Raw genomic sequence first — 15,095 nt, 5'->3', positions numbered from 1 at the left:
CTGGGGAAGAGCGATCATAATATGATAGAAATTCACATTGAGTTTGAGTGTGACGTACTTAAGTCCAAAACTAGAATCTTAAACTTAAATAAAGTCAATTATATAGGTATGAGGGGCGAGTTGGCTACAGCAGATTGGGAAACTAAATTAAAGGGTATGATGGTTGAAAAACAATGGCAAACATTTAAAAAAATATTTCAATATTCTCAACAAATATACATTCCATTGAGAAATAAAAACTCCACGGGAAAAGTGATCCACCCGTGGCTAACTAAAGAAGTTAAGGATTGTATTAGATTAAAAGGAAAGGCCTATAATATTGCCAAGAAGAGCAGTAAGCCTGAGAATTGGGAGAGTTTTAGAAACCAGCAAAGGACGACCAAAAAATTAATTAAAAAAGGGAAATAAAATATGAAAGTAAACTAGCAAGAAATATAAAAATGGATTGTTAGAGCTTCTATAGGTGTGTAAAAAGGAGAGAGTAGCAAAAGTAAATGTTGGTCACCTAGAGGCTAAGACAGGAGAAATTATAATGGGGAATCAGAAAATGCATACCAAAAGTAGTGGGGAACCAAGGGGCTAATGAGAGTGAGGAACTTAAAGTAATTATCAGTAGAGAAAAAGTACTGAGAAACTACTGGGACTAAAAGCCAATAAATCTCCTGGACCTGATGGCCTATCAGAGGGTTCTAAAAAAAGTTGGCAGTAGAGATAGTGGATGCATTGGTTATGATCTTCCAAAATTCCCTAGATTCCAGATTGGTCCCAGTGGATTTGAAGGCAGCAAATGTATCCCCACTATTCAAGAAAGGAGGGAGAGAGAAAACAGGGAACTACAGGCCAGTTCGCCTGACATCAGTCACTGGGAAAATGCTGGAATCCATTATTAAGGAAGTCGCAACACGGCACTTAGAAAATCATATGATTAGGCAGAGTCAACATGGTTTTATGAAAGGGAAATAGTGTTTGACAAATTTATTAGAGTTGTTTGAGGGTGTAAGTAGCAGGGTAGATAAAGGGGAACCAGTGGAAGTAGTATATTTGGATTTTCAAAAGACATTCGATAAGGTGCCTCAAAGGTTGTTATGCAAGATAAGGGCTCATGGGATTGGGGATAACATATTAGCATGGATAGAGGATTGGTTAACAGACATAAAACAGTAGGGATAAACAGGTCATTTTCAGGTTGGCAGGCTGTAAATAGTGGGGTGCCACAACGATCTGTGCTTGGGCCTCAGCTATTTACAATCTATATTAATGACTTGGAGGAAGGGACCGAGTGTAGTGTATCCAAGTTTGCTGATGATACAAAGCTAGGTGGGAAAGTAAGCTGTGAGGAGGACACAAAGAGTCTGCAAAGGGATATAGACAAGTTAAGTGAGTGGGCAAGGTGGCAGATGGAGTATAATGTGGAGAAATGTGAGATTATTCACTTTGGTAGGAAGAATAGAAAAACAGAATTTCTGTTTAAAATGGTGATGAACTATTAAATGTTGGTGTCCAGAAAGACTTGGGTCTCCTGGTACAAGAAACACAAATAGTTAGCATGCAGGTACAGCAAGCAATTAGGAAGGCAAATGACATGTTGGCCTTTATTGCAAGGGGGTTGGAGTACAAGAGTAAAGTCCTACTACAATTGTACAGTTTTGGTCTCCTTACCTAAGGAAGGATATACTTTCCTTGGAGGTGGTGTAATGAAGGTTCACTAGATTAATTCCTGGGTTGAGAGGGTTGTCCTATGAGGGGATTGAGTAGAATGGGCCTAGACTCTCTGGAGTTTAGAAGAATGAGAGGTGATTTAATTGAAACATAAGATTCTGAGGGGGTTTGACAGGGGAGTCACAGGGGAGTCACAGAGGTTGTTTCCCCTGGCTGGAGTGTCTAGAACTAGAGGGCATAGTCACAGGATAATGGGTTGGCCATTTAATACTGAGATGAGGAGGCATTTCTTCACTCAGAGGGTTGTGAATCTTCGGCACTCTCTACCCCACATGACTGGATGCCGAGTTGTTGAGTATATTCAAGACTGAGATAGATACATTTTTGGACTCTAGGGGAATCAAGGGATATGGGGATCAGGTAGGAAAGTGGAGTTGAAATGAAGATCAGCCATGATCTGATTGAATGGCAGAGCAGGCTTGAGGGGCTGTATGGCCTACTCCTGCTCCTGTTTCTTATGTTCTTATGACATCAGTCAAAAAAATTGCTTAAACCACAAGATGCTGTAAACACCAGCCTAAAATTCCTTATTCCAACAAAAACTCATTGAAACATTCTTTATGATTTTGACCATGAATAGATAGTTATCTAACTACTGAGATGTGACAGCTGAACTTATGCCAAAGATATATATTTTTTAAACTACATAGTAGCATCCACTCAGCATGATTTTATGATCTATTATATTAGGCTACTTGTGATACAGTATTAGAACCAAGAACATAGCATGGTTTTAAAATGAGGTAACAGAGCACAGCAATAAAACTCCTTAGCAACTACTGAAAAAAGCGCAAGGGTCCACGTTAAAGTGGGATGGGGAGGAAAGTAAGTAGGCGCTTTACATACGAACACACGAATTAAGAGCAGGAGTAGGCCATTCGGCTGCTCGAACCTGCTCTGCCATTTGATAATATCATGGCTGATCTGATTGCGACCTCAACCCTACTTTCCCGTCTACCTACTATAACTTTTGACTCCCTTGTTAATCAGGAATCTATCTAACTCAGCCTTAAAAATATTCAATGACCCTGCCTCTGGGGAAGGGAGTTCCACAGACTCACGATCCTCAGAAAAAAATTCTCCTCATCTCCATCTTAAATGGGAGACCCCTTATTTTTAAACTGTGGTCCCTTGTTCTAGTATCTCCCACAAGGGGAAACATCCTCTCAGCATCTACCCCTTCTAGTCCCCTCAGGATCTTATATGTTTCAATGAGATCACATCTCTTTAGGGCCGACATGGCTCCAAGATGGCAGTCTAGAACTAAGGCATCCCTCTGTGGCAGTCTCTAATCTGATACCTGAATCAGGCATTGCTTGGAACATTGTTGATGACTGATCACCCAGCTTGGCTCACTAATAAAACTTGAAGGAATCGACCTGATTCTTCCCACTCAGCTTGATATGACTAAAAGCCAGTACCAACTGAGTAGGGTGGCTCTAGCTAGATAAAAGGTTGGAAGCTTACCACTGCCTTGTTGGTATGTTGAGTAGTTTTTGTTAAAGTCTAACATTACCCCTGCACATACTTGGGGATTGTAAGCCGTGGTTCTTTCAACCTGTGCATAAGCTCACCGGACTTGGGTAAGTGGGGTTGGGGTGTAGGGGGGCCATGTGTGAGCTCTATATTTTGCAAATAAACTCTACAGATGATGTTATAACTTCCTCCAGCTGAACATTTGGAAATCCAGAGCCATAATCTTCCGCCCCTGCCACTATTCCTTTTCCCAGCCACATGCTTAGGCTGAACCAGACTGTGCGAAACCTTGACTTGGAAATATAATCGCCGTTCCTTCATCGTCGCTGGGTCAAAATCCTGGAACTCCCTACCTAACTGCACTGTGGGAGAACCTTCACCACATGGACTGCAGCGGTTCAAGAAGGTGGCTCACCACCACCTTCTCAAGGGCAATTAGGGATGGACAATAAATGCTGGCCTTGCCAGCGACGCCCACATCCCATGAACGAATAATTTTAAAAATCCTGATCAATCGTGAGCTGTGCTTCAAACCCACCATGCTAACTGTTGCCAAGACTGCTTACTTCTACCTCCAGTGTTGCATACCTCTGCCTTATGCAAGCCCATCCACTGCTGAAACTTTTTGGTCCCCTCTAGACTTGATTTTTTAAAAAAAATTGTCTTACATATTCGCCACCCATCCTCCAATTAGACCAAAACACAGCTCACCCCATCCCTGCTGATCTACATGGGCTCCCAGTTCTCCAATCCATTAAATTCAATATCAACGTCCTCCAACTCAAACAATGGCAACATTCTGCTGAATGGTTCCTAAAATTTTAACCAATGAGAAGATATTTAACCAGAGAAAGAAGAAAAATCACAGATATTCAAAGAAAACTGACTACAGTAATGGACTGAAGTTATACTGAAGTGCCAAGTACAAACAATGTAAGATGTGGTCCACCATTTGGCTTTATTGTAAACCAGTCAGATTAGCACCTGACTCCAGAGTGTCGTGGCACTTTTGTGCTGATGTGCAATGTGAAAGTGGTGGTACAAGTGCAACCTTATATTAGTCTTCTCAGTGCACAGCTCACTATTCTTACTATTGTTTAATGTTTTTATTCCCTATTTTGCTGATTCTTTGGTTTGAGATTCCCAGTAATTCCCAATTAAATATTGGTGTTGGGGCAGGAAGAGAAGTCATTGCAGGAGATTCTCTGGCTGTGATTGGAGGGGTAAGAGTGGAACCAAACGAGGACAATCACACTCGGCTCATCAACAGAGGAGAGGCACTGGAGGACGATGGTCTGATCAACCATGTCAAAGGCTGTAGAGAAGTCAAGGATGAGGGGGAAAATAGTGCACCACAGTCACAGGATGTAATTTGTGACTTCAATCAGGGCCGTTTCAGTGCTGTAGCAGGGGAAGAAACCTGACTGGAGGGGTACAAACATAGCTGCGGGACATATGGGAACAAATTTGGGAGATGACAACATGTTCAATGACTTGAGGAGAAAGGGAGGTCTGAGATGGGGTGGTAATTTGCAAGGACAGTGGGGTCAAGGGTGGGTTTTTTTGAGGAAGGTGGCAGTTTTCAAAGGGAGGGGAGATAGGAAAGAACCTAGAGAAAGATGCAGGTTCTGAGCTAGGCCAGGGGAGAACCTTGGGGGGAAGTTTGGCTTGGTGAGCAAGTGGAATGGCAGGGATGTGGTAGAGGCAGCTGAACTGATGGTCTCAACCTTAGGGAAAAAAAGATCCACGAGTTCCCTGCACTTATTTTTGGAGGTGAGGGTGGAGGGGGCAGGGGGCGGATTTAGGGAGACGTATGGTAGTGGACAAAAGAAGTCGGGCGTTATCTATGCTTTCCATGTTGATTCTGGAATAGTGAGCAGTATTGGCAAGGCCCGGTAGTACTTGATGTGGTCCAGCCAGATCGGGCGATGAACAGTTAAATCAATTGTGCATCAAGCCTGCACCCTGTGGACTTGAGGGAGCGAAGCTGGGGACCATACCAGGGTACAAGAGTACTAAAGGCAGAGGTGAGGGAGTGATTGAGCAGAGAGACAGCTGCAGAAGTATTGTGATAAATGGAGGGGCAAAGGTTAGCCAGTTGGGAGTTTGAAAGGGATAGTCTTTACATATAGGATGTACGATAGCCCTCTATTATCAGTATAATATTAATACCACACCAAATAACAATGCTACTTATCACATGATCAGGCATCAATAGTTTCCTCCCTCCCCCCCAAAAAACCACACAAACACATATACATGCATACAGTGGAGAGGGTTAGAAGGCTGGAGCAACAGATCTCTTGGTTGAGATTATATTTAACAAACCACTCAAGCTTCACTCTTGGATTGACAGTATCACCTCCACGCTAAACCTTACAGCTGTGCATTACACTGCTAGAACACTCTCAAGGCAGCTGTTATTCCCAAGACTATTTCAGAGAGAACATAATCAGCCACTCACAGATACAAAACGACAAATCAGACGAGACATTTTATCACTAAAACTCATGCTTGGCTCCTTGACTATTTAACCCCAAGTCTTCCCAAACTCGCGTGAAATTTTGCATCGATGTAGCGGAATTACAGGAGTTGTCAATTACCCAAAATGATTTATTAAAGGCCCAGAGGCAGAGGGAGCACATACTCAGTGTCTGGAGAGAGAGAGAGAATTTTATCGCGATAACCCTTCCAAAAGAGAAAGACGACAGCGCAATTTTAAAACTCCTCCAGCTCCCCACACGACCTCTTTAACTCGGTTTTAAAATAGACTTTGGCAGAATCACCACACTCGGAAGATTTGACTCCAGTGATAACTCAGCGAAGGGGAAACAAGGAGGAGCCACATTTTGCTCTGCAGTAGAGTCTCACCGGAGAAAGACACAGACCTTACTACATACACAGGACATTATTATTATTATTATTATGATGATGATGATTATGGTGGCAGCGCTGCCAGCAAACCAGGCTCTACTCACCCTGCTGTACCACAGGCTGATCTGCGTCTGCGACAGGAGTGCGAACACCAGCCTCCGCGAGTCGGGCTGGATGTAAAACGGCTTCTCCAACCCCTTGAGGGGACACAGGAGCCGCCGGGGCCAGCCGCTCAAGAAATACATTGCCGAGTGAAAAGCCGCCCTGGCTCCTGGCTCCGGCCCGGCCGCTCGGCACAAAGACTCTCCTCTCCGGCTCTCAGGGCTCCAGTCCTCACCTCGACCGGGGTGGGAGTGGGAGTGGGGAGTGGCGGCCGGAGAGGAACGGGGAGAATGAGCTTCGACGCGGCCTGTTGCTGCGGCTCGCTCACCGGCGGCTGGCTGCACCGGCGGGGACACGACGCTGGCCCCCCAAGTTGACGCTCGCTCTCGACCTTGGCTGCCTCCCGCCCGCCATCTTGTCTCCGACTGATGACACACGGCGCGCGCGAGGAGGAGGAGGAGCGAGAGAGAGGAGGAGGAGGGAGAGAGAGAGAGGAGGAGGGAGAGGAGGAGGGAGAGGAGGAGGAGCGAGAGAGAGGAGGAGGAGCGAGAGAGGAGGAGGAGCGAGCGAGAGAGGAGGAGGAGGAGGAGGAGCGAGCGAGAGAGGAGGAGGAGCGAGAGAGGAGGAGGAGGAGGAGCGAGAGAGGAGGAGGAGGAGGAGGAGCGAGAGAGGAGGAGGAGGAGCGAGAGAGGAGGAGGAGGAGGAGGAGCGAGCGAGAGAGGAGGAGGAGGAGCGAGAGAGGAGGAGGAGGAGGAGACCCGGATGTCGGAGAGCCGCGGAAAAAAAACAAAAAACCCCGGCGGCAAGACTCGAGGATCGGGAGTGAAAAGGAGCCAGCACCTGATCCGTGGGGAGTTGAGTCGTTGAGGTAAAACACGGCAGTCCTCTGCCAAAACAAAAAAAACCTGCTCACGATCCCGGATCCTGCAACTTTCTCTCCTATCTCCCCTCATGATCTCTCTCTCCCCCCGCCCCCCACCACCATTTTGGAAAACGCCCCCCTCTTCAAAAAAAAACCTCTCCCTTGACCCCCCCCCCCCCCCCACCACCACCTCTCCAATGTCCTTGCAAACTACTGCCCCACCTCCAACCTCTCCGGTCGTTGAACATGTTGTCACCTCCCAAATCCGTGCCCCGATGTACCGCAACTATGTTTGGGCCTCATCTGGACCGGAACTGCCAGAGATAAACAATCTCTGCAGCCGCGACTGGGATTCCCGAAGGCTGTGTTGCCCGCCCAGTGCCGTGGCTAAGCATATCTACACGTGGCTGGGAAAGAACTTGAACCAGGAGGGGGGGAGGATCCAGTTGTCGTGGTCCACGTAGCAATCAACAACATGGGTAGAATTAGGAATGAGGTTCTGTTGAGAGTTTGAGGAGCTTGGGTCCAAATTAAAAAGCAGAACCTCAAAGGTAATAATCTCTGGATTACCATCTGAGCCACGCACAAATTGGCATAGGGACAAACAGATTAGGTGGTTAAATGCGTGGCTGAAATAGTGGTGTGGGAAGGAGGGGTTTCAATTCATGGGTCACTGATGCCAGTACTGGGGAAAGAGGTACCTGTTCCGTTAGGACGGGCTCCAATTGAACCGGGCTGGAACTAGTGTCTTGGCGAATTGAATAACTAGGGCAGTAGACATATTGTTCCAGAAAACTGTCTCGAATACATTCCATGAACTTGTCCTCCAAACTACTTTTGCCAATTTGGTTTGCCCAATCTACATGAAGATTCAAGTCCTCCACAATTATTGCATTACCCTTGTTATATGCTCCTCTAATTTCCTGTCCAACACTATAATTACTGTTAGGGGGTTGTAAACTACTCCCACCAGTGTTTTCTGCCCCTTGTTATTTCTTAGCTCCACTCATACTGATTCTACATCCTGATTTTCTGAGCTAAGATCCTTTCTCACTACTGTCTTTATCTCATCCTTCATTATCCGGGCAAGCCCCCCCCCTTTTCCATTTTGCCTATCTTTTCTAAAATCAAGTACCCTGGAGTATTTAGTTCCCAAATAAAAACAGAAAATGCTGGAAATACGCAGTATGTCAGGCAGCATCTGTGGAGAAAGAAACAGAGTTGACATTTCGTCAGAACTCTAAGGATCATCGACCTGAAACGTTAACTCTGTTTCTTTCTCCACAGATGCTGCCTCACTTGCTGAGCTTCTCCAGCATTTTCTGTTTTTATTTCAGATTTCCAGCATTCTTAGTAATTTGCTTTTTATTTAGTTTCCAACCTTGGTCACCCTGCAACCACTTCTCAGTAATGGCTACTAGATCAAACCCATTTATCTGTATTTGTGCCATTAATACATCTATCTTGTTATGAATGCTTTGTGCATTCAGATATAGCACCTTTAATTTTAACTTTTAACTGTTTTCCTCTGATGTGACCTTAGTCACTAATGCCCTATTTCCTTAGTTAAACTCTCTCTTCCTTCCTGACACACTCTGGCTTGTTTTTATCCAAATCACTACTCTGCTCTAGAGCCTTGAATTTCTCTTCAGACTTATAAATTTACCCTTACCTGAACCTCCCCCTCTCTTATTAGTTTAAAGCCCTGTCTACTGCCCTAGTTATTCAATTCGCCAAGACACTAGTTCCAGCCCGGTTCAATTGGAGCCCGTCCTAACGGAACAGGTACCTCTTTCCCCAGTACTGGCATCAGTGACCCATGAATTGAAACCCCTCCTTCCCACACCACTATTTCAGCCACGCATTTAACCACCTAATCTGTTTGTCCCTATGCCAATTTGTGCGTGGCTCAGATGGTAATCCAGAGATTATTACCTTTGAGGTTCTGCTTTTTAATTTGGACCCAAGCTCCTCAAACTCTCAACAGAACCTCATTCCTAATTCTACCCATGTTGTTGATTGCTACGTGGACCACGACAACTGGATCCTCCCCCCTCCTGGTTCAAGTTCTTTCCCAGCCACGTGTAGATGTGCTTAACCCTGGCACTGGGCAGGCAACACAGCCTTCGGGAATCCCAGTCACGGCTGCAGAGAACTGTATGTATCCCCCTGACTGTACAATTCCTTAACACTACCACATTTCTTTTTGCTCCCCCAAATTGAATGGCCTCTTGTACCACGGTGCTGTGGTCAATTTTCCCGTCCTCCCCGCAGTCTTTATTCTCATCCACACAGGTAGCAAGTACCTCGTACCTGTTGGACAAGGGCAAAGGCTGAGGCTCCTCCACCATTGCATCTGGGGTCCCCTCACCTGCCTGAATCGCAGTCACATCCTCCGGTCCCTGACCATTAACCAAATCTACACTACTACCTAACCCATGGGGTGTCACTGCCTCCTGTGCCAAAGCGCCCTGGTACCCCCCCCCTCCCCCCTCCCCACTCCCTGATGCATCGCAATGTCTGTACCTCGGACTCCAGCTCAACAACTCTGAGCCAAAGTTCCCTGAGTTGCAGACACTTCCTGCAGATGTGGTTGCCTGGGGTCATGCTGCCCTCCAGACTCCCACATGCTGCAGTTACAGCACTGCCATCTCTATTTAACCTTTTTTACTTTATTTTTTTACTAATTAAAGTTTTTATGTAATTAATTCACTTGGTTTATTTTTAGTTATTTTTAAAAAACTAATCAATTTATCTAGTTTAAGTGATTAATTTAATAAAGTGTTAGCAAGGTTCCTAGCTCCTAGTTTAAACCACTCCCCAGCTTAGAGTGCAAAAAAATGTGTTACTCACCAACCAGCCACCAACCTGCTGTCTATATTTGAGTTGGTCTCAGCCTTATGTCCCGCACTGCTCTCGGTTGCTGGTCCCACTCCTTCTGCTCTCAGGCCTCTGCTCCCTCTCCTTTTATCCCCACACTGCTCTCGGTCACTGATTCCGCTCCTATTATCCCAGTTCTGCTCTCGGTCACTGGTCCTGCTCCTTCTGCTCTCGGGCCTCTGCTCCCATTCCTTTTAACCGTGCTCTCGGTCACTGGTCCCACTCCTGTTCCTTATGTTTTTATCAGTATCAACCAATCAAATCATTTGGAGAGCAGGACTGGAGGTTGTCAATGCCAACCAGATTGGGACTGAAGGCTATTAGAACCAATCAGATTGGCTGGAAGATCCAATCAGATGGTACTTCTACCATTGTTGGTTGTGTGTGAATTTGAGGCCGAAAAATTTAAAATGAACTGATGGTTTTTTAAGAGTCACAACTACAGGATGAAACATTAAAGAGGAGAAACAAGGTGTACAGAGGACTGGGAGGGACAAATAGCACTAGAGTAATGAAGAGTTCAGAAATAGGAAGGATCAGACAAGGGGCAAAAGCCAGGCAGACTAAGATGAGTTTGGAGTGCATGTGCATAAATGCATGTAGCGTGGTAAATAAGGTTGGTGAGCTGCAGGCTCAAGTCGCCAAATGGGACAATGATATAGTGGCAATAAAGAGACCGCGAAGAAGGGGAGGATTGGGTATTTACTATTCCTGACTACAAGGTATTCAGGAAAGATAGGGAAGGAAAGAAAGGAGGGGTGGTGGCAGTATTGATCAAAGAAACTATTATAGCACTGGAAAGGGATGATGTAGTTGAGGGGTCAAAGACAGAATCGATTTGGTTAGAATTAAGGAATAATAGAGAACCTCATGCATTCAGCAGTCTAATTTCCTTCTGTGATTTAAAACTACACTTTTGTGTATTACCACACTAATATAAGAAGATAAGAACGTAGGAAATAGGGAACAAGAGTAAGCCATATGGCCCCTCGAGCCTGCTCCACCATTCAGTAAGATCATGGCCGATCTTCTACCTCAATTCCACTTTCCCGCCCTATCCCCATATCCCTTGATTCCCTTAGTGTCCAAAAATCTGTCCATTTCAGTCTTTAATTTACTCAACGACTGAGCATCCACAGCCCTCTGGTGTAGAGAATTCCAAAGATTCACAACCCTCTGAGTGAAGAAATTTTTCCTCATCCCAGTCCTAAATGGCCGACCCCTTATCCTGAGACTATGACCCCTAATTCTAGACTCTCCAGCCAGGGGAAACAGCGTCTTAGCATCTACCCTGTCAAGTCCTCTCAGAATTTTAGATGTTTCAATGAGATCACCTCTTTTTCTTCTAAACTCTAGAGAATATAGGCCCATTCTACTCAATCTCTCCTCATAGGATAACCCCTCATCCCAGAAATCAATCTAGTGAAAACCTTTGTTGCACCCCCTCTAAGGCAAGTATATCCTTCCTTAGGTATGGAGACCAAAACTATACACAGTACTCCAGGTGTGGTCTCACCAGAGCCCTATATAATTACCCTGTTACTACAGCCTTAAAAATAGACTCTAGCATTTTCTCTAATACTGATGTCAGGCTAACTGGCCTATAGTTCCCAGTTTTCTCTCTCCCTCCTTTCTTGAATAGCGGGGTTACATTTGCTTCCTTCCAATCCATGGGGATTGTTCTAGAATGATCAAAGTCAGAGGGTCATAATGAACCTGTGTCCCACTGCACTTTCAGTCTATCTCCTTGTGCCATCAGGCTTATATTCAAGGCTGTTTATTGAGCTGTTAACCTTTTTGGGGTTGTGTCAGCTTTTTGAAGCTGATAGTCAGCCTTTGCTAGTTTCCCAGTTAGGCATATATGCACAACATATCCATCAGCATCGGAACAAAAAAAGTATAGGTTAATGTTTCATCAAATGCTGATGTACCAGTTATGTATTTCCAGCACTTTCAATTTTAGTATCAGCTTTTCAGAATCTCTACAGTTTCTAATCTAGTTTATGGTCTAAGTTTATGTGAGAATTTTTAAAAATCTTATATATGTAGAATATAACACTTATGCTTTAACACCCCAGCCAGAATGACTTTCCACTGAATTCTATCCCTTTAAAGGATAGAATTCAGTGATTCAAAAAGAGTTTGGAAAATCTTTTATTAGAGATGAAAAGAAAACTACGGATGCTGGAAAGTAACAGTAGGTCGGTCAGTTAGCTCCTGAAAGAGAAAGGCACATTAGTGTTTCAGGTGGGAGCAATTCTGATGAAGGGTTACAGCCTGCTGTATATTTCTGCAATTTTTGTTTTTGCTATTTTTTTAAAACATTGCAAGAAGATGCAACATTGTCTACAGGTCATCAAAATTTACTGATGAGAATGTTTAAAAAATTCCAGAAAATAAAAATACTACAGAAAGAGCGGCACGAGACATTGCACTATTGTAGGAATACACTAGGAGAGCAGGTTACTAGAGCACATTCCTCACACAGATATAAACGATATAGTGGCAAGAGTTTTTATTCAATAAATAAAAAGCATGGATTTGAATTTAAGCACACCACATTAAGAGCACTTATTCACCAGCACTGATAAGCTTTTAAAAATTATATCAGCAGGCAGACAGCCCTGGGATTCCAGCAGTCTAGCAGCCTTGTGCCACCAGTGCAATCTATGCAGCCTCAAACTACCAACAACCTAGCAGGCTTGGAGACAATTGGCAGTCAGATGGCTCTGGATTTTTGACTGCCTTAGACTACTGATCAGGCTCAGGATGGCGACTGCCAGCCAGGCCCGATGGTTGGTTACTGGACAGGACCAGGACCTCAAACACCAGATCACGACTATGACCATCAGGCAGACCATATCTCCTTTGGCTCCTAAGCTGGTCCAGCTCCTCTGATCTTCCATTTCTAGCCAAGCTCTGGACTATTGACTACCAGTCAAGTCCCAGGTCCCAATTGCCAGGGTCTCAGTAAGGCCATTGGACTTTGACTGCCTTTCTCAATTTTCTTCCAAATGGCGTCTCCTTTAACTATGTGTGGCTATCCTTAACAACAACAAATTGCATTTATATAGTGCCTTTAACTTAGTAAAGCATCTCAAGGCGCTTCACAGGAGCGTTACCAGACTGGTGTTGGGACTACCAGTTGCAGATGTCTTGGTGGGTGTAATGGAGGATGCCTAGCTCAGAGCCGAGGGAAGTTATGGGCTTGTTCAGAAGGGACTTAAGTCTGGGGTGGAGGCATGAGAGGAGGTCTGCAAAGGACTAATATTGAGTAGGATACAGGTGTGGACTGGATTATGTTGCAAAAACTGGGGCGTTGGTGAGAAGACCGGGAAGAAGGGGGAAGGTGATGATAGATGGGCCCAGTGTGGACTGAGAAAAAAAGGAGGGGGAGCTCAAGTCCATAGCAGTGGCTAAAGCTTTTGGTCATCTGTCCTAATATCTCCTTATGTGACTTGGTATCAAATTTTGTTGAGTCGATCTACTCAACAGCCCAGTTTCCATCACCTTTGAAGCCCTTGTTCCCCCACCCATTTCCCTTGGTAAAACACCTATCTCAAATTCAAGAGCTGCAGGTTCTATGCACATGATGCTTGCTGTCCACCGGCAAATCTAGTTTGTTAATCTCTCTATGGTCAAATCTCCTTAATCCTCCAGCATCATGCTGGAGAGCAAAGGTAATCTCAAACTTCTTTTCTCCTAATTCAAGCTCCCTTCTTTGCCCCCACTATCCTCATGTCTGATGTCAATTGCAGGAGCTCATGCCCAAATGATCACTGACATTGTCAACTGCTTTTTCTCCTCAGGATTGTTCCCCCTGCTTTCAAAACTGCCTTAATACCCCACTTCTTAGAAAATCTACCCTTGATCTTTCCATCCTCTCCACTACCCACCCTATCTGCAAACTCCCTTTCATCTCTAAAGTTCAGGAATATGTTGCCACCACGCATCGCTGTGCCCATCTCTCTCACCATTCCCTGTTAGAAACCCTCCATCTGATTTCCATCCCACTCATAACACTGGACCACCCTGGTCAAAGTCACCAGACATTCTCTAAGTCTGTAATCGTGTTACCCCTCCTCATGTTCCTTGATCTTCCTGCAGCCTTCAACAGGGCTGACTAAACCAGTTTCTTTCACTGCTCCTCTCCCTTGGTCCACTGTACTCTCATGATTCCAGTCACACTGCACTCTCATTAATCCAGTTCTACCATCCCAGTGTAGCCAGTACATTTCCTTCATCTCTTCCTGTCCCTGAATGGTCACCTATGGTATGCCCCAATCTTGGCCCACCTCCTATTTCTTATCCATATGTTGCCTCTCAGTAACATTATCCATTAGCATGGGATCAGCTTTCATATGTATGCAAGTGATACCCAGTTTTACCCCTCCACCCCACTCTTGATTACATGTCTGTTATCAAGTTGCCGGACACCAGGGTAGAAATTGGTACATGTTACACCCATCTTTTGGGCTTAAAACAGGCGCAAAGCATACCAATTTAGCAGTGCAACAGCTTGTGTCCAATCTGCACTGGCGTTGGTCCTACTGCCAAACTCGTGGGGCCCATTTTTCAAGAATCCTGGGTGGATGCCTAAAACATACATTAGGCTCCTTGAATATGTAAATTAGGGGCCTAACGCCTGTTAAAGGACCCCTTTCAGAAATTAGTGATCAATGAGTGGGACAGGTGTCAGGCCTGCCCTGCTCAGGATTCTTCAGCTGCCCCTGTGACCACCAACTAAAGGTAATGAGTCGTGATCGTGCCCCGCCCCCCCCCCCCCCCCGCCGTAGCCTGCTCCTACCCCCGTCCTGGGACTTCCCCTTAGGTCCACTGCTGGCGGGGCAGGTGGCCCAAAATAGGCATCTCCTGTCAGGCCAGCTACCCATGGAGGCACGTCGAGCACCAGCAGCTTGCCCCAATTATTCAGATGACGCGCGAGGACCAATTTTTATCGATCTGTGGGCCTCTTGATTTGGGTGCTTGTTGCCCAGACGCATTTTTACCTTATAAAGTTGTGGAGGCACCAGAATTTCTGGCAGTTCAACTCTGGTAAGATTGAAGCCATCTTGTTTAGCCCCTGCCAAAAACTTTCATCCCCGCTTCCCAGATGGCCGCACAAGTTCAACCTGATACTATGTAGCCTCACCGTTTTGTTTGACCCTGAAGTGAGCATCAA

The 15,095-nt window shown here is 45.3% G+C and overlaps 1 protein-coding gene and 1 long non-coding RNA gene across 5 annotated transcripts in view; one reads left to right on the top strand and one right to left on the bottom strand.

Annotated features, from left to right (window-relative positions):
* Positions 1–6,595, bottom strand: part of ric1 (RIC1 homolog, RAB6A GEF complex partner 1) — a 149,489-nt gene extending 142,894 nt beyond the window's left edge. The window contains exon 1 of the mRNA XM_067983633.1: positions 6,174–6,595. Within this exon, the coding sequence (XP_067839734.1) occupies positions 6,174–6,314 (141 nt within the window). The 5' untranslated portion in view covers positions 6,315–6,595. The remainder of the gene's footprint in view (positions 1–6,173) is intronic.
* A 309-nt stretch (positions 6,596–6,904) lies between these two features.
* Positions 6,905–15,095, top strand: part of LOC137320611 (uncharacterized) — a 230,275-nt gene continuing 222,084 nt past the window's right edge. For all 4 annotated transcript variants that reach the window (XR_010962604.1, XR_010962603.1, XR_010962602.1 and 1 more), the window contains exon 1: positions 6,905–7,039. This is a non-coding gene — a long non-coding RNA (uncharacterized lncRNA). The remainder of the gene's footprint in view (positions 7,040–15,095) is intronic.

Source organism: Heptranchias perlo, chromosome 4, assembly GCF_035084215.1.
Source record: "Heptranchias perlo isolate sHepPer1 chromosome 4, sHepPer1.hap1, whole genome shotgun sequence".
Classification (NCBI taxonomy): domain Eukaryota; kingdom Metazoa; phylum Chordata; class Chondrichthyes; order Hexanchiformes; family Hexanchidae; genus Heptranchias; species Heptranchias perlo.
This window is presented reverse-complemented; position numbering and strand designations above follow the sequence as displayed.